At 40.7% G+C, this 20532-nt stretch overlaps 2 protein-coding genes across 5 annotated transcripts; one reads left to right on the top strand and one right to left on the bottom strand.

Annotated features, from left to right (window-relative positions):
- Positions 1–3814: 3814 nt before the first annotated feature.
- On the top strand, positions 3815–8316 carry ndufa4l2a (NDUFA4 mitochondrial complex associated like 2a). Its single transcript, XM_034589523.1, has 4 exons — positions 3815–3984; positions 6464–6549; positions 7465–7525; positions 7633–8316. The coding sequence occupies exons 1-4, from the start codon at positions 3940–3942 to the stop codon at positions 7687–7689; spliced, it is 249 nt and encodes an 82-aa protein (XP_034445414.1). The 5' UTR covers positions 3815–3939; the 3' UTR covers positions 7690–8316.
- Positions 8317–10254: 1938 nt separating this feature from the next.
- LOC117764066 (serine hydroxymethyltransferase, mitochondrial-like) lies at positions 10255–20090 on the bottom strand. 4 transcript variants are annotated; one of them, XM_034589516.1, is made up of 14 exons: positions 19975–20066; positions 19112–19131; positions 18718–18928; positions 16323–16402; positions 15612–15812; positions 14891–14972; positions 14624–14746; positions 14379–14518; positions 14104–14266; positions 13824–13923; positions 13404–13559; positions 12970–13077; positions 12503–12736; positions 10255–11197 (listed from the first exon to the last, which is right to left on the bottom strand). In XM_034589516.1, the coding sequence occupies exons 1-13, from the start codon at positions 20047–20049 to the stop codon at positions 12609–12611; spliced, it is 1587 nt and encodes a 528-aa protein (XP_034445407.1). In that variant the 5' UTR covers positions 20050–20066; the 3' UTR covers positions 10255–11197; positions 12503–12608. The 4 variants fall into 4 exon arrangements, with proteins under 4 accessions (XP_034445407.1, XP_034445408.1, XP_034445409.1 ...); XM_034589517.1 differs by lacking the exon at positions 19112–19131 and having other exon boundaries at positions 18718–18912; positions 19975–20090; XM_034589518.1 differs by lacking the exons at positions 19112–19131; positions 19975–20066 and adding an exon at positions 17286–17357 and having other exon boundaries at positions 18718–18846.
- Between the last annotated feature and the right edge of the window lie 442 nt (positions 20091–20532).

Here is a 20532-nt window from a genome sequence, read left to right on the forward strand (position 1 = left end):
CCTTATTTTCTCTGCTGTGCGCACTGTCACCTCGCTGCCGTGTCTGTGATGCACAAGTCAAATTTACTGCTCGGGCCAATAAACGTCATCATTAGGTGAGGTGGTTTCAAACAGCTCAGGGGATCCTGTAGAGACGCCATGTACATGCTGTGTATTTTTAAACAAGCCTGCACCCTTTTGGACCCTGTTTGGGCCCACAGTGTTGTACAGTGTCTAATTAGGGGAGGATTTATCTGTGGGCTGCAGTGTTGTAGGTCAGCAGGAACAGCAGACGGGGCCGAGCTCGTGTCACACGATCATGTATTTTTGCGTAAAACTTGTCAAAATGTCTGAGTAATGCATGTTCCCTTTCTCTTCCTCTCTTTCACTCTCTCTCTCTCCCTCTCTCTCAGTACAGATGGGTCTTCATGGTTACAGAGATTAAAATAGCCTGTTTGCAGAGTGTCTTGTTGGCATAGTTACATAGAAGTTACCAGGTAGAGGCAGGTTTTGAGTTAAATCCAGCCTGATGTAAGCCACTGTATCCATGTTTCCTCTGATCCAGTCTGTGCTAAAGAAAACCTTGTTTGAGGCTGGGAAGCCAGTGAGGGATCGTGTCATTAGTTATAGTGACTCTCAGTTCATTAACTCCACAAAAGAGGTTTTCGTCTGTTTGTTTTCTTATTTAGCAAAAACTACTCAACCAATTACCATTACATTTTGTGAAGGGTCGGGGCATGACCCAAGGATGAAGACATTCCCCCATCCGGGGTGGATCCAGCATTTAGTTTTCCTTTCTTTTACATTGTGAGATATAGGGTGTTTTTCAACATTGTTGTTAAATTTCTTTGAAAGATAATCCATGGATCTTGATGAAAAAATCGAACATGTCAAGGGGACTGACATGAGTGCTGCAAATTGGTGCAGATCCAAATACAAATCATGGTTTAGTGAATTTAAATGGGGTTTGATTAGCCGATTGTTGGCATTGGTGGAGGTGACCTCTAGTAAGTGCTTTTCTAGTTGACGTACACTGTCGAAGGTGAATGGTAATGTGGCTGCAGCATGAACCTACATTTCGTGATCCCTTCTCAGCAAAGCTCACTGGATATGAAAATGTGTAACAATCATTTAAACAAGTATTTGTTACTTTTATTTCGACTTATTGTTTATTCAAGCAAAAGTTGCATCTACAAAATTACACAATTTAAATACTCCATTACACTTTTAGATTGTTGAATCAAAAGAAAAATACATCCTGTTTTAGATATTGATGATAGGATGTGAAATAAATGTAATGGAATGAAAAGTACAGGGAATCACTCTGAGGTGTATTGCAGTGAAAGTAGCATAAAGTGATTCTCAAGTTAAGTACAGCCCTTGTGCAAATTGGTTGCTTTGCAGCACTGAAAATCATGAAAAAAACTATTTCGGGTTGACGTGTCCATATGAGATTCCCGGACGTCTGATGCCAAATCAAGCAGAAGCAGATTACTCATCATGTTCTTCAAAGATGTCAAAGTTTGACAAACTCTTCATTGTCTTGTGGGAATTTGTGGCTCATCAGCTCAGTTCTGTTTGTCTGTTTCATCTCAAATGTCAGGGCTTCCCATGAGAACGATGGGAGCATGTGAAGACCCTGCTGATCCTTTCGACAACACTGGCCTCAAGGCATATTAAAGTGACCAAAAGATGATTTTTACATTTTCTGGACATGAACTGAAGTTTGACTGAAAGATTAGAGTCAGTCCAAAAACCTATGATCTGTGTATGTGAAAATGTAGAATCTATCTTTTATTCATATGCAGACAGATGTTAATAGAGATGAACCAAAATGTCGTCTGGACCTAAAACACCTTTTGTGTGGAGAAAGATTTGTTTATGTTTGATAGAAGAAAGTAGTTAAACTGTAAACTGTGTACAGTGAATGGAGTCTCTGGATATCTGCTGTTTACCCTGAATCATAACACTGATATGTTCCTTTAAAGTGCTTAAAACATAAACATAATTATGCTTTCATTTAATTATATCTGTTAAAGGGATACTCCACTCAAAATGTGTCTATTCCTGAGTATGAAACCCTCTAGTACAGTAGTTTTGAATGATTCCTACAAAACAGTTTGTAGTTTGCTGCATGTTAAATTAGCAATTTCCTTTCATGTGTCATGATTAGTTAGTTTAGCCAGAACCTTTGAAATACATTTATTTTGAACAGAATAGGTATTTGATTTGACTGTGGGGAAAGTTGACTATGTTGCAGGAGAAGTTTCTGTGAATGTTTCATACTTTTTTTATACAACTGTGATAACTTTTAGAATCTTTTGTAACCCAACCTCAAACTTTTCAGAGCCACGTTTTCATCCTGACAGGAGGAGCTGTACTGTAGGTGTCTGATATTGAACAGGTAGATTCTGGATATAGTAAACTGACAGGTTGGCTTCAGTTTAGCTCATAAACCCCACTTCCTCCATGTTAGTGGATGGGACAAACTAAAAAGTTAACGTTTCCAGGATATTTTGGCTTCATTTCTGGATAATGAGAGGCGTCGTCTGCCTTTTTCATCTTTAACACACATCTTGTGTCTTTACTGTCGTAAGACGTGAGACAGACGCCTGTAATTAATATTGAATCATCTCTGCAGTTGAAAACAAAGTGCTCCTGTGTCCAATTGAATTATAATTATATTATTTTATAGAATCATAGACACAGGTCCATTAGGTTTTCTTTGTTTGATGTAAGCACACAGGTAAGTGTACATGTCAGTGTCAGTCAGTGACAGAAGAACTGCAAAACACAGCAGTTTGTCTTTTGTAGCGTCTTTTGGCAGAGATTGTATGAAGTTTTCATCCAGGTGATGATTTCATGCAATGTTTTTCAGCTTTGACCCTTTTAGATGAGGATGTTTTCAGTGGGATTAAGATCTGATAATGATCCAATCTGATCCCAAAAAAACAAAAAAACAACGACCTGAGAATTAACTTTTAATTGATTTTTAAGGAACAACACATTTTTTTCAACCTCTCTCAGATGTGCGTTCAGGTCTGTGCTGACTTTCCTAATGTGCTGAAGTCCTAATAAGATACTAACATGGTGACTGTGGTCCGTAATATTTTTTTGAGTGTCACTGGACCTTGGTTTGCCGAGATAATCACTCCAGGAAACTGTGATCAGCTGGAAGTGGTTTTGAGAGAGAGACAAAATGAAAGCATTGTGGAAAAACAAAAGACTTCTGTGCAGGTGTCTATGTTTTCAATTGAGGTCTTTCTTCATCTGTTTCTATTTTATTTTACCATGAATAGTGTCCCACTGCATTTTAATGACTTGATTTTTGAGTTTGTGTTTAAATGTTGTTTTTTTGTGTTTAGAGCTTTACTCTTCTGAGATGGTATTTTATCTTTGTTGTCACAGTTTTCAAGTGAACTGTGTTTTTACTGTGTGTTTGGGCATATCTGTATACATAGTCTTTTTGCACTGTTATCTTTACTGATGTGTACAAACTGAAGAAGTTCATCCACACATACATGTATATCCCCCAGTGGCTTTTAAAAGGCCACAGAGTTTGTATGCTTTTCTATTTCCTCCGTTCAGCTCCCAAAGGGACGAAAAGTCTTCAGTCTTGATGAAGGAAATGAGGGAGAACAGGCCTCGGAGTTCTCTGCAGGACAATACACAACTTATTCTGATCAAACATCCTGATATGACTAATGAGTTCCAAGGATGAAACCTTGATTTTCAAGTAGAAACTGTTGCACAGTCTAATCAGTCTAATCCCCCCAACGAGGGAGCAATCAGACATAAATGACCTCTTTCTCCACCCCCTCCTCCACTCCTCCCTCCCCACGCAGAGAACAACAGGTCCCAACCCTGTCAGTGCACAGCTCTGCAAAGCCTGTGCTTGTTGATAACAAGGGCCTAAATTACTGACTTTATAATAAAATCATTTCTTCCTGAACTGGAGAGATGATATTTCGGACAGCTGTAGAGCATGCTAAAAGGCACCCCGGCGTAAGTAATCTTTATTTACTTCCTATTTTTTTGTTTTTAAATGTTTTCATGTTTTTTGCAAAGTGGTAATTACCCTGTTTTCAAAGTAAAATGCTTAAACATGTGGATCAAGTTAGATCAGGGAACCAATCAAAGTGTCTGAACTGCACAATTTCCTTAATTTCATTCATGAAAGTAAAATAAAATTAAACAACCAGGCAGAAATGTCTAATCAACATGAAAATGAATGAAATGTGGATGTGCTACACTGAATGCAATCAGCTTCTGACCAGCTCCTGTATTTTAAATTTTTTTTTAAATTTCTATTCTGCCAGAGCAGTGCACATTAGCTACATTAATATCAATGTAAATACAGTTAGGTTAACTCTATAACTTTTGTAGTCCCTTTTATTAGTCCCTGTATTGAGTGGATCTGTTTTACTGTTACACACAGAATAAAGAAATGTGATGTAAATTAAACTGTATGCAGCAGGGCAGCTTACTGAAGCTAATTTGTAGCCCCTGCACCCGGTAAGTCTTTTAAATTCCGATCAAAACTCAAGTTTTATAGCACTAACACATTGTCAAAACCTTATTAGAGTGTTGGTAAATGTATTAGTCAAACTAAGAGGCAAAAATCTTATGTTGTATCATTTCATTTTTATTCAGTTGCTTTGGTGTCTCATTTAAATTCAAGTCAAACTGAGTCTTTTTAAACTCTGGGACTTTTACAAACCACCCAAATCTAAACTGACAAAAAATCTCAGCATTTGGGAAACGAGTAGTTGGAATGAAATAAATATAAATTGTCCCTGCAGGGGACGGGATTACCTCTGCTTTTCTTTTTTTTTTACCACCTCTGCTGTCAGAGAACAGAGTGACAGAGTTTTAACTTCTTGTCATCAGCGTCCCAGGAGAAGGACACAGCGAGAGAGAGACACTGCAGGGAAGAAATCCCTATGAGACTCCACCAGAGCTCCTTAATATCATCAGAACAGACTAACAGGCAGAGAGACAGACAGCAAGAGAGAAAAGGGAGAGAGAGAGAGAGAGAGTAGCTGCAGGGAGCAAATCCATGTGAGCCTCAAAAAGCCGCAAGTTACAACAGGCCGACAGACAGAGATGAGACAGACTGTTGAAGCCAGAGTCAGACGGGACCACAGACAGCACGGAGATGGACAGACAGATGGAGAGTTTATCAGATAGTTTGCAGGTGTGTCCAAATCACCCACAACTTAAAGTATATAAAGTGGAAAAGGTTTAGATAAACACATCCCTTTCCTCATATACTGTCCATTGCTGCAGCACCTCTTCTCAGCCTCTGTCTGAAAAGCTTGGTTTTAGCTTCTGTCTCTTTAAGCCCCCCCTCCTGATAATGAACAGTCTGCTCTGATGTTGTCAAGGGGCTCCATAGCGTCCCCAAAACACAGAGTCAAGTTGGGATTATTAAAGAAACCCTCCCAGTACGTTTCACATGAAGAAACAATAACTGGTTGACATGTGTATCATATTTAGACCAAACCGTAAACCCATGCACCAAGAAGCCAGACATTTTGGAATTAGTCGACACATCTTATCTGTAGGTTAAACACTGTAAGAACCTATAGAGATAGGAGACTATTTGTTGAAATTAGCATATAATCTTTATTCATGTAGGGTAGCTGTCGGAGCATAACGGTGTTGTACGGCAGTTGGTTTAACAGTAAAATTAAAATGCAGAAACATGGATAAAACAGACATCAGGCCACAATGTGCAGGTTCAGTCAAAATTAGTTCAATGGTAAAACACAACTTTTACAGGATAAACAAAAAAAGATGTCATGTTTAAAATCTACACTTACTGGTAGGGAATTTATTTTATGTAAACATACTCCATACTTGAATGCTGAGCACATTTAGGTTTGACTGTGTAACCAACCAACCAACCAACAACCAACCAACAACTAGCCAATCAACTAACCAACCAACCAACCAACCAACCAACCAACCAACCAACCAACCAACAACTAGCCAATCAACTAACCAACCAACCAACCAATTAACCAACCAACCTGCCAATCAACTAACCAGCCAATCAACCAACCAACCAACCAACCAACCAACCAACCAACCAACCAACCAACCAACCAACCAACCAACCAACCAACAACTAGCCAATCAACTAACCAACCAACCAACCAACCAACCAACAACTAGCCAATCAACTAACCAACTAACTAACCAACCAACCAACCAACCAACCAACCAACCAACCAACCAACAACTAGCCAATCAACTAACCAACCAACCAACCAACCAACCAACAACTAGCCAATCAACTAACCAACTAACTAACCAACCAACCAACCAACCTGCCAGCCAGCCAACCAACCAATCAAGTGTCAATCAGAGAGTCGTATTGCCTCTGGCAGTTTTCGATTTCTGAAAAAGTCAAAATAAACTAGAATACCATTACATTTAAGAAGTGTAACCTTTTGATTTTCTCTCTCTCTGCCTTCAGCTCATCCCCCAGTTCTTCTTCATCTGTTTGGGACTAGGCGGTGCGGCTGTGTATCTGTTCCGCTTGGCCAGAGGACCCTATGTTGTGTAAGGACCTTCAAAATATTCAATCTGACTTATGATATTATGCAATAAAAAAATGAGTGTGATGACAAAAATGTGTGATGTCAGTATGATTCTTGCTTCTTTCATGGGCATTAAAATTGGAACATCTGTATTTTCTAATTGTTAAACATCGTTTTTTTGGATCCAGTGCCTCACTGAGCACAAAGAATCAGCTGACAACTTGTCAATAAACGTGTTAAGACACCGGTTAAGTTCTGTTTTCACATTAATAAGGAAATATTCCTTTTAGCCTCATTAAAGTCAGACTTCATTCCTGTCAGATTGAAATGAAGATGTGTTATCATTTTAATGAGGCTTGTGGAGGGCAGACGGACACTTTTCACCATGATTAAACACAGAGATCTGTTTTCTGAGTGTTGCTGACCACAGGGTGCCCGTGCTTGCTTTCATTCCTCCCTCCACCCGCCTCTTGTTTGGACGTCCTCTCCTCCCGCTGCTATCCAAACTGTTGATCTGCTCATAATGATACTCCAATAACAGCACAGCACAGCTAAGTGCTTTTAAGAAGAGCGCACGGGATGGTGCACCGCTGCAGGTCTTTCATCACTTCTTTACAGCAGCTGACTGTTTACAGGCTTGATGAAATTATGAGAGCGAGCGTCCTGGTGGCGGCACAGCGGGATTAAAGCACGCACTGTGCACTGAGTTTGAATGTGACCCTCAACTTCTGTTTTATCTTATTTTATTTTTTATTTTGTGTGCTATCTAACTAAGCAGGGATGGAATAAAGCAGCTCTCAGGGGTATCAGTATCAGCGGGGGGAAGAATATTGGCGTGCTAGTTCTGAAATGAGAGCTTTGTTCATGTAGATCAGATTCTTAAACAGCCTGACACGATGCCAGTTTATCTGAAGTTTGTTCATTTGTTTGTGTTTAGCTGGAACAAGAACAACAACCCTGAGCCTTGGAATAAACTTGACCCCACATATCAGTACAAGGTAAATAAAGACACAGCGTTACACACTAACTATAATCTACATTTTTGTTTGGATGCAGATATTATAACATCGAGATTCTGTTTCTTTCTGATCGTCTTCTTCCTCAGTTTGTCGCCGTCAACACAGACTACAAAAACTTGAAGAAGGATGGACCTAAGTTTTAAATCAGAGTTTACACGTCTTCGAAAATCCTAATCCAGGGTCAGATTCATCCTGCTCCTCTCCTGATCCTGGGTCAGGCTCCTTAAACCTAAAGTGTCACTGGTGATAACATGGTAACATTGATAATACAAGTGAGATTGTCACATAATAATTCAATGTATCACATATGATTCATGTATGTACATTCTTCCTCCATGTCTAAACCTTCCTGGTCTGTTTTGCTCATAAATCATAAAGGACACTTAGTATTTTGTTAACTATGCCGCAGGGTTTTAGAAGTATTAATGCATTAATTTAAACGCTCAAGGCATCTCTCACACTCTGATGTGCTTCTCTAAGTTTTTTGTTCTCATTTTCAGTGTCTGAAGGTTAAATGCAGAACAGTGTTGCTTCTGCCGCTGAGAAACTTGTGTCTCATATTCTTCAAGTGTGGAGCTTTTAAATGTACAAACTTCTTATTAAATTACACTTTACCCTGCTGCAGCTCACTGGAGTTAATGAGACTGAATTGCACGTGTTTCTTCTGTGTTTAGCAGCCTCTAATGTCCACAATGTCTCTGTAAGGTATGAAAATGGTAGTGATGCATAAACAAAGCTGTATTCTTTCAATAAAGAAACCGTCAGATTCATGTTTGGATGAGAGTATTATTCATCACACATGCACACACACACACACACACACACACACACAAGTTTTTTTGTAGTTATCCTTATTTGGACTTTGCTTTGACTTCCATTCATTATGGACAGCTCAACCAAATCCTTATCCCTAACATTAACCATGCTCACTACAGGACTAACCCTAAGCTTCACCTAACCACGTTTCACATCTTACATCTGATCTTAACCAGGACCTCTGAAAATTAGGTTTTGCCTAATTACGACCAAGCTTGGGTCCCCATGAGGTTTACTGGGGTCTTCATGAGAAACACACACACACACACACACACACACACACACACACACACACACACACACACACAGACAGGTGACTTTCACCTGCACGGCACACAGTTAGATACAGATCTTTTTCCACATCGTATCAGTATCAACTCTGATGGAACAAATCCATCTGCAGTGCAGCTATCACTTTGCAGCCTGATGATTGGTGCTTCTACGACCACCTTTAGTGCAGTGTGTGTGTGTGTGTGTGTGTGTGTGTGTGTGTGTGTCTCCATGTGCAACAGTGTATGTGTGTGACAGCAGCCCTGTGTCTTTGATCATTGGCAACAGTGGCAGGATGTTGAACAGTCCCTCAGCATGGCGTTGATGTATGACAGCAGAGCACACTGTGTAAAACCTGAGCACACACACACACGCACACAGTCAACATCCAGGTACTAATGTGTCTGCAGTTTGCAGAAACAAGCACACAGAGCACACGTAGGATGAAAATGAAACGGTCTTGATCCATTAGGAACGACATCTGTGAAGGTTTAATCTTTAAAAATATCCACATAAAGAAGAAAAGATGGTTACAGACTGAAATTAAATAAACAGTAAAGAAATCAAACCTCTGTTTCTTCCATTCTTACTTTGTTGTGAACTGAATACTGAAAAAAGTGCTAATTCAAAAATGATCTCGCAAATGAAGAAAGATTATGTTAAAACTAACATAAATCTGTGGGAACGCTCATAATTTGTCAGTCCATAACTTCAAACTCCCTCTCTCACGCTTTATTCTCTTCCTCAGTAACTACCTCACTACCTCTGAAGGATAAATGAAACAAACTTTTAGAATTTTTACAGTAACTCTGAGCTTTGTTCAGTGAAGGTGAGATTCGTGTTTCATCCTCTTAAGAAACCTCAGACTCTCCTTCGGCTCCGTGCTCGTATTCATCTCAGTCGGCTGTGGGCTCTCCGCCCCGTAACGCAACAAAACGAGGGAATGAGGCGAGAATAAGAATAACGTAGATCCCCCTAAAAAAACATCCTTCTTGTGAACGCAACAGGGAAAGTTGCAGCAACAAGGAGAGGTCTGGTGACCTCGAATGATGGAAAATGTGGGATCAAATGATTTCCCTAAAGGATATTCAAAGGCCTAAAGATTAACACACACACACACGCACACACTGCGTCAAAGGTGTTGTCAGGTCATGAGAAACAGACACAGAGATGAAGCGGATGAGTCGTTATTTGTGTTGTGATGCTGCATGTGTGTGTCTGTGTGTCCTTGTGTGTTTTCTGACGACAGAGCTGAGAGCTGCCCTGACCTTCGACCTGTGATTCAGCTGTTCACTCTCTATGGAGGGGACACATTCCTCTGGCAGAGGCTGAAGCAATACATTTCAAACTAAAGGACGGATCTTAAAAAGACATCTGACAAAAACAAAAGCTCCTTCAGTTCTTCAGTGAAACAAATATTAAGGCAGAAGTTTAGTGCTGCACTATGAAGCACTTTGTGTCTAAGAGGAAACATCATTCTCTGAAAAAGACATTAGAACATCACTGACTGCAGGGAGCACACGTCAGGAAGCATTTAAATAAATCGAGACGCAGCTTCAGAAGGTTTTTCTGTAGACAGTGAAGGACACTGGTGTTACATAATGTAATAATCTTCTCACGTATATAACGAAGTGTGTTTATTAGCATTACTAATATGGTAAAGCAGGGTGACTTAAAGAGACAGTAGCACAAAAATACAAATTGGCAGGAAACAGCTGAATGAAGATGTTTTTTCTCTTTGGCTCCGACTAATCTTCATGTCAGATCTGTGTCTTGTATCTCCTCTTTCTGAACCAAAGTTGACAGAGAAAATGGAGGAAATGCCTGCAGCTTAACACGGATCAGTGTTTACAGAATCTCAAGTCTTCTCCTTCCTTCGACTGTAAAGATAAATCATTTTCCTGCCTCTCTATCAAGTGTTACACAGCAGCAGGGTTTCACGTACCACAGTGAGACCAGTGCAAGTGACAACAGAGAGATTTATTCCAAAAGTCAACCAACTTCTATTCAGACTTTTTATTTCAATTTTGCAAATCCTTAACAATTACAAATCAAAGTGTAGGTAAAGTATGTGACATTAGTACGTTTTACCAAAAGAATTGGAGTTTGTATAACTGTTTGGATATCTGGTTTGTGGTGTCGTGGGTGCAAACCGGTGTAAACTGTGAGTGTGTTTCAATTCCCAACGCAGCTGCTGTGAGTTTCCCAGGCTCCGGGACAAAGCCTGACGTCGACAAGGGCCCTTAAAAGAGTTTGGTGACAAAAAGCCAAATACATAAGTAGAATTACAGTCGTCTATTAGCTGTCCTGTCTCTCAAGAGGAAACATGTCCATATATCAACTGCCAGATAATGTACAGCAGAGTACAGTATTTTATCAAATGAATTCCAACTTCATGTAAATGAGTAGCATTATCAATCTTGTCATCAAACAAACAGTTTCCCACACTTAGTAGTTTCAAACATTACTTTTCAAAGTAGTCCAACTTTTTTGCCCAGCACTGTAATAAGTAGTCAAAGTCTAATTATTATATATTTCTGCTGAATGAGATGCTAATACAACTAAACCTGGCAGTGTGATAACCTGCTGTAACATCCTTTCATTATTATGGTATCGCTTCATAAGGAGCATAAAACACAGAGGTAACACTTTACCATGAGTTTCCTTATTTAGCATTAATCAGCACTATATGAGTATTTGATAATTGAATTATAACGTGTTATAATTTAGCTATGTTGGGACATGTTTAAGTGTTTTACTAAATAATCACTAGCATTTTAAAAAAGCCTCTGTTTATAGGTGCCCAAAGAATGAGTTATGGTTGGACATATAAATTCTTATATATGTAATACAACAATATAATACAGCCTTTACTAAGTTATTTAATTATTAATAACCATCATTATTATTATTATTACAACTAGAGGTGCACCGATGTATCGGCCGTATATCGGTAGCGGCCGATATTCGCCTCGTTTACTGCTATCGGCGTATCGGTAATAAACTTGACTTTCACCGATAACATTGGCCGATATTCATTGGTATGTTTTCTGCAGCCTGCCAATCTGGCATCCAGATTATGGTACACTGACGCCGGGTTTACACCGGGCGCTGAAGCGCCGCGCCGCGCAGCGCAGCGCCAAGGAAAGCCAGGCGCCTCCCATCCCCCCCCCCTGTTAAACCTTTGTGCGGTTCACATGAGCTGCGATGCGCCGCGCCGCGCCAGTGCCCTTCACCGATGGTTTCGGCGTGCGAGCGAGCGTATCGCGCCAGGAAACAGACTGAAAAATGATTTTAAACGATATAAATGACATATTTGATATGATATAAATGATCAAATATGCATCCCATACTTTGTATTCCCCTTCTGTTGTCCTGGAGTTTTAATTTTCCCAATTTTCCCAATCACATAATTAAATGTCCCCCTCTGCCCATCCACTACAGCCACACAAGCAGTCATATAGATAAAAAGAGAGAGAGGGGGGGGGCTAAAGGCTTGCTTGGAGAATACGTCATTTACCCCCGACACCCGACATTGAACGGGTTACATACAACAACAAGCGGAGAATCACGGGCTGACCGACGCGGAGAAATGCAGGTCCGGTGTGAACAGCCAGGCGGCTGCGCGCTTGAGAATAACGCTGCGCGGCGCGGGGCGGCGCTTCAGCGCCCGGTGTAAACCCGGCGTTACACACCAAGAAGGCCACATGCAAGTAATAAACAAATATCGGTATCGGTATCGGCTATCGGCTAGATTGTTGTTTTAAATATCGGTATCGGTATCGGCCAAGAATTTCCATATCGGTGCATCCCTAATTACAACCATTAAAAATAATAAATGTGTAATATTGGAATGTTCCTTTTATGTAAGATGAAATAACATTATTATATTATGACCAGTCTTAATACTTTGACACGTGACATTAGAGCAGGTCTGAAGGATCCAGTATGTCCATGGGGTCGTGAGGGGGTGTTGTCAGTGGTCAGTGAATCCTGGCATGGGGAAGGGTCTTGAGAATAGCTCCACCCGCTGGCGGAGCTCTGAGATGCGTGACACTGTCTTTGGGTCCTGCAGCAGGAAGGACCTGAAGCTGGCCAGGTTTCCTGTTGAGAGAGGGATGAAACATCAACAACAGAAACAAGCCTTTGGTTTTAGTCGTATCAATCAGTCTAAAAATATCCTTCATTGCTGTAAAAAAATATATAATATTGTGAAGGTGTCCCCAGCATGTGCTTGGAAACCTGTGTCTACCATTACCACCATACCTCTACCATTCTCTCTGGATAAATCATGAGTTTACAAAAAGCAAAGAAATTCCTTCCTCTTCTTCACCCACCAGTCTTCTTCTTCACATCCAGTGCGATCTGAATCCCTTCATCAATAAATTCCACAACCTTCTTGAAGTCTGTCTCGTTGAACTGTCGGGACGTCAGAGCTGGAGTTCCTGTGAAGAAAACAACAACAGATAAAAGAAAATTAAGAATTTAAAAAAAAGATTTCACAGTTGAGAAAGTTGATGAGGAGGTTAAGACTGGTGCAGTTGAGAGAGACATGCTGACTCATGAGTGACAGGCTGACGGACACAGAGACGAACAGACAGACGAAAGCTATAAGACAGACAGGCAGAGAAGAAAGAGTCCAATATCATACAGGTAGGAAGACTGACTGGTTGACAGATTCTGCACAAACAAGCTCCTGCAGTGCTCATCACCAAGAATAATCCATTTACACACACATCCTGCACCAGCTTTCATGTTTTTATCTAAGTACCGAGCCTGAGTCCTCCTGGAGTGAGGGCGCTCTTGTCTCCTGGGCAGGTGTTCTTGTTGGCGGTGATGGACGCCAGCTCCAGGACCCTCTCGGCCCGAGCCCCGTCCATCCCGCGAGGTCGTAGGTCAACTAAGACCAGATGGTTGTCGGTTCCACCTAAGAGGAAGAGGAGGAAGAGGAGGAGAGAGACTTTCCTCAAAATGAATGATCACAGTGATTTAGAGGATCTCTCTGTCAGGGACATGGAAAGACAGAAAAACAATATTACTTACAACTAATTCTGAATACAGAATCAGTGGGAAAGACACAAAACTATAAAGAAAAGTGTCGACTCTAACCTTAACCCTGTGTATGTGCATGTACAACTAAACAAAAAAACCACATGACGTGCATCTTAATCATCAGAAGTTGCTTCGCTACCTGACACCAGGGTGTAGCCTCTCTTCAGCAGAGCGTCAGCCATGGCCTTGGCGTTCAGCAGCACTTGACTGATGTACTGTTTGAACATGGGAGTGGACGCCTGCAGAGAGAAATCCCAGTTACAGAGTCCACACCAGGACACTCCAGATAGGAATAAATGATTTATATATGAGCAACTGAAATTACGCTGCAGTTTAAAATGATCTGCAGATTGGTTTCCCCAGAGCATTTAATCTCCTCTAGGCTTTTGTTGAATTTTTTATGTAAAAGTAAGTTGGACCTGTTTTAGGGCGACGGCCACCCCGGCAATGGCGTGGTTGTGAGGCCCTCCCTGAAGCGAAGGGAACACGGCAAAGTTCACCCTGTCCTGGAGGTCGTAGGTCACCTCCCGACCTTTGTTATCCACAGAGCGCACGCCTTTGCGGTAGAAGATCAGACCGGCCCTGCAGAGTGGAGAGAGAGAAAAAGAACGCAATGCTTGACATTTTAAAAGGGAAAATAAACTTGTCCTGTCCTCTTGAGCTTATCAAAGTCCCACGGTATCCAGGCCCTCACCTCGCTCCGCGCAGGGACTTATGGGTAGTGGATGTGACCAGGTCAGCATGGTGGAAAGGGGATGGAACAGCCCCTGCTGCCACCAGGCCGCTGATATGAGCCATATCTGCCAGCAGGTAGGCTTTCAGCTCCACACACAGCTGCAACACACACAGTCAGAGACAATAAGTGAAACCAGCCATCGTTTGGAAACGTTTCCTTGGACACCCACATTTTGTGTTTCCTACTTTTAATGTTCTACGTACCTTCTTCATGCAAGCGTAGTCGATGAGGCGAGCGTAGGCGCTGGTTCCTGCGATGATAAGTCTGGGCCTGAAGAGCCGGGCCGTCGTCTCCAGCCGCTCATAATCTATGAGACCTGTTCTGGGCTGAGATAATAAAGGTGGACACATAGAGGCAGGAAAGGTTGATATCTTTTCAGCTAGGGAGGTATTATTTCCCCCACAGACTTGCTTTGACGAATATGATTCAAATCTTTATTCCTATTCACCAAAAGTCAAATCATGACTCACATCCAGCTTGTAAGGCATCGACTCAAAGTAGATGGAGGTGGCAGAGATCCTCTTGGCATCTGTCATGTAGCCATGGGTAAGGCTGAAATGTTGCAGAATGGACATTATTTGAGTTCAGCATGTTCAGCGGAGGGTTCATGTGAGGTTTTCTTCAGCACTGAGTGTGAACTTGTTCTGACTTGTCGAGCTCCTGGTTTCTCTTCCATCTCACCAGGATATTTACATCATCAGATTTAGCACAAATGATGAAACACATCATATTCATCCTTCCTTTAGTCCTACCCATCTAGTATTTGTCTGATTATCTAGAGACTCAATATTACTTATACCTTATATACCATATTATATTTGTGGTGGCTGTGGCCCTGGAGCCAATTGCATAATACTGACCATTTACAGACCGTATTTCCTTCTCTTCTGAGAGGAAAATTACAGTTACATGTTCGACAGGCTTCATTGTTCTGCCAATGTCAATTATACTGCCAATGTCAAACTGCAGCAACTGGTAATGTAATAGATGTCAGACATTTAATAAAATCTCCATCTAAAAGTACTAAGTAGGACTTAATAAATACATTTTACCCAATTTTTACATTTTCCTCATTTTATAAGTATTAACTTTTGCTTATTCTTGTTGGAGAAAAATGTTATTCAACAGAATTTAAGTTGATGTTATTTTCAGTTTTTACAGTGATGGCATTATAGAAAGATGTTGACTCACTGTCCTCCGTCAGGCAGATCCAGGCCCATGATGCGGTCATGAGGCTGAAGTACAGATGTGTAGGCTGCAAAGTTAGCGGGGGAGCCGGAGTATGGCTGGACGTTGACGCCCCACACACTGGGGTCCAGACCAAAGGCGTCGAGCGCTCGTTTCTGACACAGCAGCTCAATCTGATCCACTACCTCTGCACCTCCATAGTACCTGTGACACACAAAGGCCTCCATTACCTTCATTCATTTGATGGGATAAATGATGAAGATGGTGTATTAATATTATATTAAAATCTGAATATTCTTAAAGTATTTCCCTGTGTGTTGAAAATATCTATATTTTTTAAATATTGTGCTTTATTATTTTTTTTAATTTTTTAAGAGCACCAAATCAAATTGTTATATGTTTATAGAACAAAGTGATAATAATTTTGAATTGTTTCATATTGTTTCATATCATATCACATATTGTACTGTATCATATTATATTTTGTCAGATTGTGTCTAATATCATTGTATCATATTTTGTGCTGTCATGATATTTTATCGTTTTGTGTTGAATTGTGATCTGGGAGTAAAATTAACAACACAGGTCCACTTAACTGACATTTGATGAAACTTTTCAGAAGCCCTGGATTCATTGGGATTCTGATCATCTTTTGAAGCTCTGTAATTTTGGTCAGTGTGTGCATTGAGGAAAGTTCATTGTCCTCGTAGTTACCTTTGTCCTGGGTAGCCCTCAGAGTATTTGTTGTTCAGACATGAGCCCTGGGCCTCGAGCGCTGCACGGCTGCAGAAGTTCTGACAGGACAAACAAGCTCAGAGTCAGGATCCAGAACCGCACACTGTTTCTTTTCTATCAGGCTTAAATATTCAGAACAATGTCCTCATATAAATGTAAACTGGATAAGGGTGACTGAAGATCTGTTTCAGCGAGGACCCGGCTACACAGAACAACCACAGTCATCCTCTAGTTATTGTCTGTTTTAGTTTAGCATTTCTCTTATAAACACCAATTATAAAAAAGAAAGACACGTTCCAGAATCAGAGAAGGACAAAGCTATTTAAATCAGTTTGTTGCATTAATCTTTACAAAAGGTCAATCATTGCGGAAAGCTGAAATGAGCTCATTTAAAAATAACTAAATATTGGAGGTAGTCAAAATTAATGGATGAATATGGCGAAATCTGTCAAAAAATCCCTCCATATTCACTCTGCCTGATCCCCATAGGGCTCGGGCAAGATGTCAAATCTCCCCAGTTGAGAGTCAGAAGAGAGATGGAGCTGCAGAAAGAAAAGGAAATGAATGTAAATGAATTTTTCCTTCGGTCTCAGTGTTTTTTCCCTACTCTCACTCCTGCACAGCCTCTCTCTCTATCTGTCTCTCTCGCTGTCCCCCTCTGCCTTGTTATTATACTAAGCCTGCCTCTGTTCGGGAACCCGAAATCATAGCTGCGGGATTTCAAGCCTGTCCCCCGTGTGACATGTGTCTCTCTAGGACATTTTCAAAACTCTACCTTAACACACAGTAGCACACTCACACACACACACACACACACACACACACACACACACACACACACACACTCACACACACACACACACACACACACACACACACACACACACACCTCCTCTTCTGTCTCACTGTAGATCAATGGCAGAAATCAGTGAGGGAACCTACTGGGATCATTTGACTGCTCCTGAAGAAAAGACGCAGACTCTCTGTTGGGAGTCAGCCTGCGACGGCGACTGACTGACTGGCAGCACATGAGCAAAAATATGAAAATCTTTTAGATGTCATTGTGACTGATGGTGCTGGATTCATAATTGCTAGAGAATAAAGGAATGAAAGCTCCCTTCTTTTCTCCACAGCTTCCACTTAGATGGAATCAGTAACTTTCACTTTTCACAGGGGGAGAATGTTCAAGAAATCTCTGTGAAGAAAAACAGATCAATTCTAAAAACTGCAGCTCTGGTGACATTTGGTTATACGGCTGGATGGGCTCCTCCTTGAGTGTCTTTCTTGCCTTCTGTCTCACACACAACACCTTTAACATGTCTGTCCAAAGAAAACCTCATGAGATAATCAGTCTTAATGTCTTTATCATCTTCTATATTCACAGGTTGAACAGCTGCTTTCACAGAGAAGATGGAAGGCAAGAATTTTAACTAAGCATTAAATCAAAAGCTTTGCAGGTAATAAGAAAAAATGTGACTACACAAGATTTACATATTGAAATATATTTGAGTATAATTCACTGATTATGAATTATCCCTGTTTGTCACAGGTGAAGCCTCAACAAATTTGCATCATGGCTGACAATTAGTTGAAATTAATCCACGTATAATCTGTATGGTCTGAGTGATTTCACCCACAGATGATATTTATGTTATCACCTTGTGTAAAATTAAAGCATTTATTTGCTTGATGAAGGACTTTTATATTGAGAAGAGCATGTGTGAGACATGGACTGTACATAAAGATGGACTCCACTTCCTTCCACTTTCCAGAAATATAACATTTTTGTAGCATCAAAAAAAGGCTAACCATATTTACTGAAAAAATTTGCATATGAATAAATAAATTGGTCGGTGTCCCATCCACTAACATGGAGGAGGTGGGATTTATGACATATACTGCAGCCAGCCACCAGGTGGTGATCGAGAGGCTCTGGCTTCACTTTTGAGGAGCTGACATCTTTATATACAGTCTATGGTCTGAGAGGGTTGAACAGAGTTACGCTGCCAACACACGTTACAGGAATACAGTGATTACATGTTATAGTTAAACCATGTTGCCATTACAGTGCATGCACTATGTTCAGGGCTATGTAAAAAATAGTTATTTCAATATTCTTTTAAATCAGCGATAAAGGGATTTACCCGACTCTCCAATATGACCTCATCACTATCAATTACTCTCCACTGCTCAGTTTCAGTTCAACTCAACTTCATGATCAGTGATTTCAAATCTAGTATTTGAATTAATATTCAATACTAAATGTAACAGTAAATGAAAATCATGAAGCTCAAACTGATGATGAAACATAATAAATCTCCACTCACTTCTACTACTGCTTCTGCCCCTGTCTTTTTTTATTGTTGGCTCTCACCTCTGATGCGATGAGCTCCAGGCCGCGACACTGCCGGTCCTTCTCCTGCTGCAGGAGGCTCCACATCTCTGGGTCATCCTGGGCCAGGCTCTCCTGCCCCGTCCAGCCACTGGAGCTGCTGAGGCCTCGCCTGCATGACTCCACAGTGGTTTGGCAATCTCGGCCCAAACATCCCGAAACCCTGGGGAAGAGGGGCTGCAGCGTGGGGGCAGTGGATACACAAGAAACACAAGAGTCAGAAAATATTTATCCACTTTCTGATGGTTGTCAAACTGTTCTCTGCCTCAGACTTGCGTAAGTCTGATTTGCGAAGAGCCTGAATAGATTGTTCTGCTCTTCATCGCTTATAAATCCTAAATGAGGAAACTGATACCAAGTCACAGGATCTGATGCAACTCTCCATTGTGCTGTAAGCTGTGAAAGGTTGAAAAGTTTCCAGAGTGGTCTTGTTTTGTTGTTATTGTCTAAGATTGCTCCTTTTGTGTCTTTTGAGAAGCTCATGAAGAGTACGCCTGTGCACAAACACTTTCATCACTCAAAATTATTGTGCTTTGCACCGGGGGCTCTGAAACAAGGGAGCTGGAATAATGTGTCTTTTGATGTTCTAAACAATGCATTATTTGAAAGGCAGTGAAAAACCAAATGTGTTATTCAGTGGAGCGGTTATGGAAAACCTTGGACATGAAAAGTGTAATGGGGAATATACCCAGACAAGCTGTGACGTGGTTATCAGGGTCGTGTTTGTTGAAAGCAGCTTGTACCTGCGTGATAGTTACATAACTATGTTTTACTTTGGCTTAATACACAGTTTACTATTCAAGCATAAATATATGTTGAAGCAAGTCTACTTTCATCTTTTGTGTTAATTATGTTCTCTAAGCTGTGACTATATTACGTTTTGCATAAAGAGCCGACTGCACAGTCAATTTTCCTCTAACAAAAAATGTTCTGGGACAAACAGTGGGGCTCTTTTCTCTTCTAACAACCTGATAACCACAGTTATCAGACAAACATGGTTACACTTATGCAACTGGACCAAGCCACCGAAAATACCAAACAAAAAAAACACACAATGTGCATTTTCAAACCAGTCTCTGTCAGGGTAGAGGTGAGCTGAGGTGACAAGACTGACCTAGTTTGTAGAAATGAGTGATTTGAGTAAGACAAAAGAAGATTTAACACAGACACACGTGGGATCTGTGCAAGCATTTAAAAAAATTCTGTAAAATAAGTATAGTATCGAACAAACCTACTTACCCAAAATGTCTTCCGGAGCATGAAGGAAAACATGTCTGTCACAGCAGAGCGCTGGGAAAACACAAACACTCTCATGGTGCAAAGGTGAAAGTAACATCACAACTGGAAGTGAGCCAAGGACACTGGTCCCTGATAAAAGGGATTCCAGTTGTAAATCATATGGTTCACGTCTTTAAAGGAAGAAACATACCAACCATTGTTACTGTGCACATTTCATTTCATTGAATAAAAACCTTTTGTCAGTTCATTTGTACAAAACTACGGATAATTCTGTCCCTGAAGTCTCAACTGGAGATGTACATTTTGTTTTATTAATGAGGCAAGAAATCACATTTTTCAAATAGCAAATATTTTGGATTTAAAGTCTTCACATCTATTGATACATATTCAAAGAACAAAACTCAATAAATCACTATATACGAAGTTAAATATAACATGGAGCTGTTCAGTGGGTGAGTGTCGTTACAACACAAAACTCACATTTTCAAACTCACTATAAACATTTTCTGCTATTAACCCATTGGGCTCTACTGTAACAAATAAGCATAATGGTCTGAA

This window comes from Hippoglossus hippoglossus, chromosome 7, assembly GCF_009819705.1.
Source record: "Hippoglossus hippoglossus isolate fHipHip1 chromosome 7, fHipHip1.pri, whole genome shotgun sequence".
In the NCBI taxonomy this organism is placed as follows: domain Eukaryota; kingdom Metazoa; phylum Chordata; class Actinopteri; order Pleuronectiformes; family Pleuronectidae; genus Hippoglossus; species Hippoglossus hippoglossus.

What these genes read in the sequence shown, in the direction of transcription:
- ndufa4l2a (XM_034589523.1), top strand. Translation starts at nt 3,940, where the DNA reads ATGATATTTCGGACAGCTGTAGAGCATGCTAAAAGGCACCCCGGC. An exon ending in ATGCTAAAAGGCACCCCGGC is followed by an intron (nt 3,985 to 6,463) that starts GTAAGTAATCTT and finishes CTCTGCCTTCAG; the next exon opens with CTCATCCCCCAGTTCTTCTT. An exon ending in ACCCCACATATCAGTACAAG is followed by an intron (nt 7,526 to 7,632) that starts GTAAATAAAGAC and finishes CTTCTTCCTCAG; the next exon opens with TTTGTCGCCGTCAACACAGA.
- LOC117764066 (XM_034589516.1), bottom strand. Translation starts at nt 20,049, where the DNA reads ATGAGAGTGTTTGTGTTTTCCCAGCGCTCTGCTGTGACAGACATGTTT. An exon ending in CTTACAGCACAATGGAGAGT is followed by an intron (nt 18,929 to 19,111) that starts TGCATCAGATCC and finishes TTGTGTATCCAC; the next exon opens with TGCCCCCACGCTGCAGCCCC. An exon ending in AAGTCCCTGCGCGGAGCGAG is followed by an intron (nt 14,267 to 14,378) that starts GTGAGGGCCTGG and finishes TCCACTCTGCAG; the next exon opens with GGCCGGTCTGATCTTCTACC.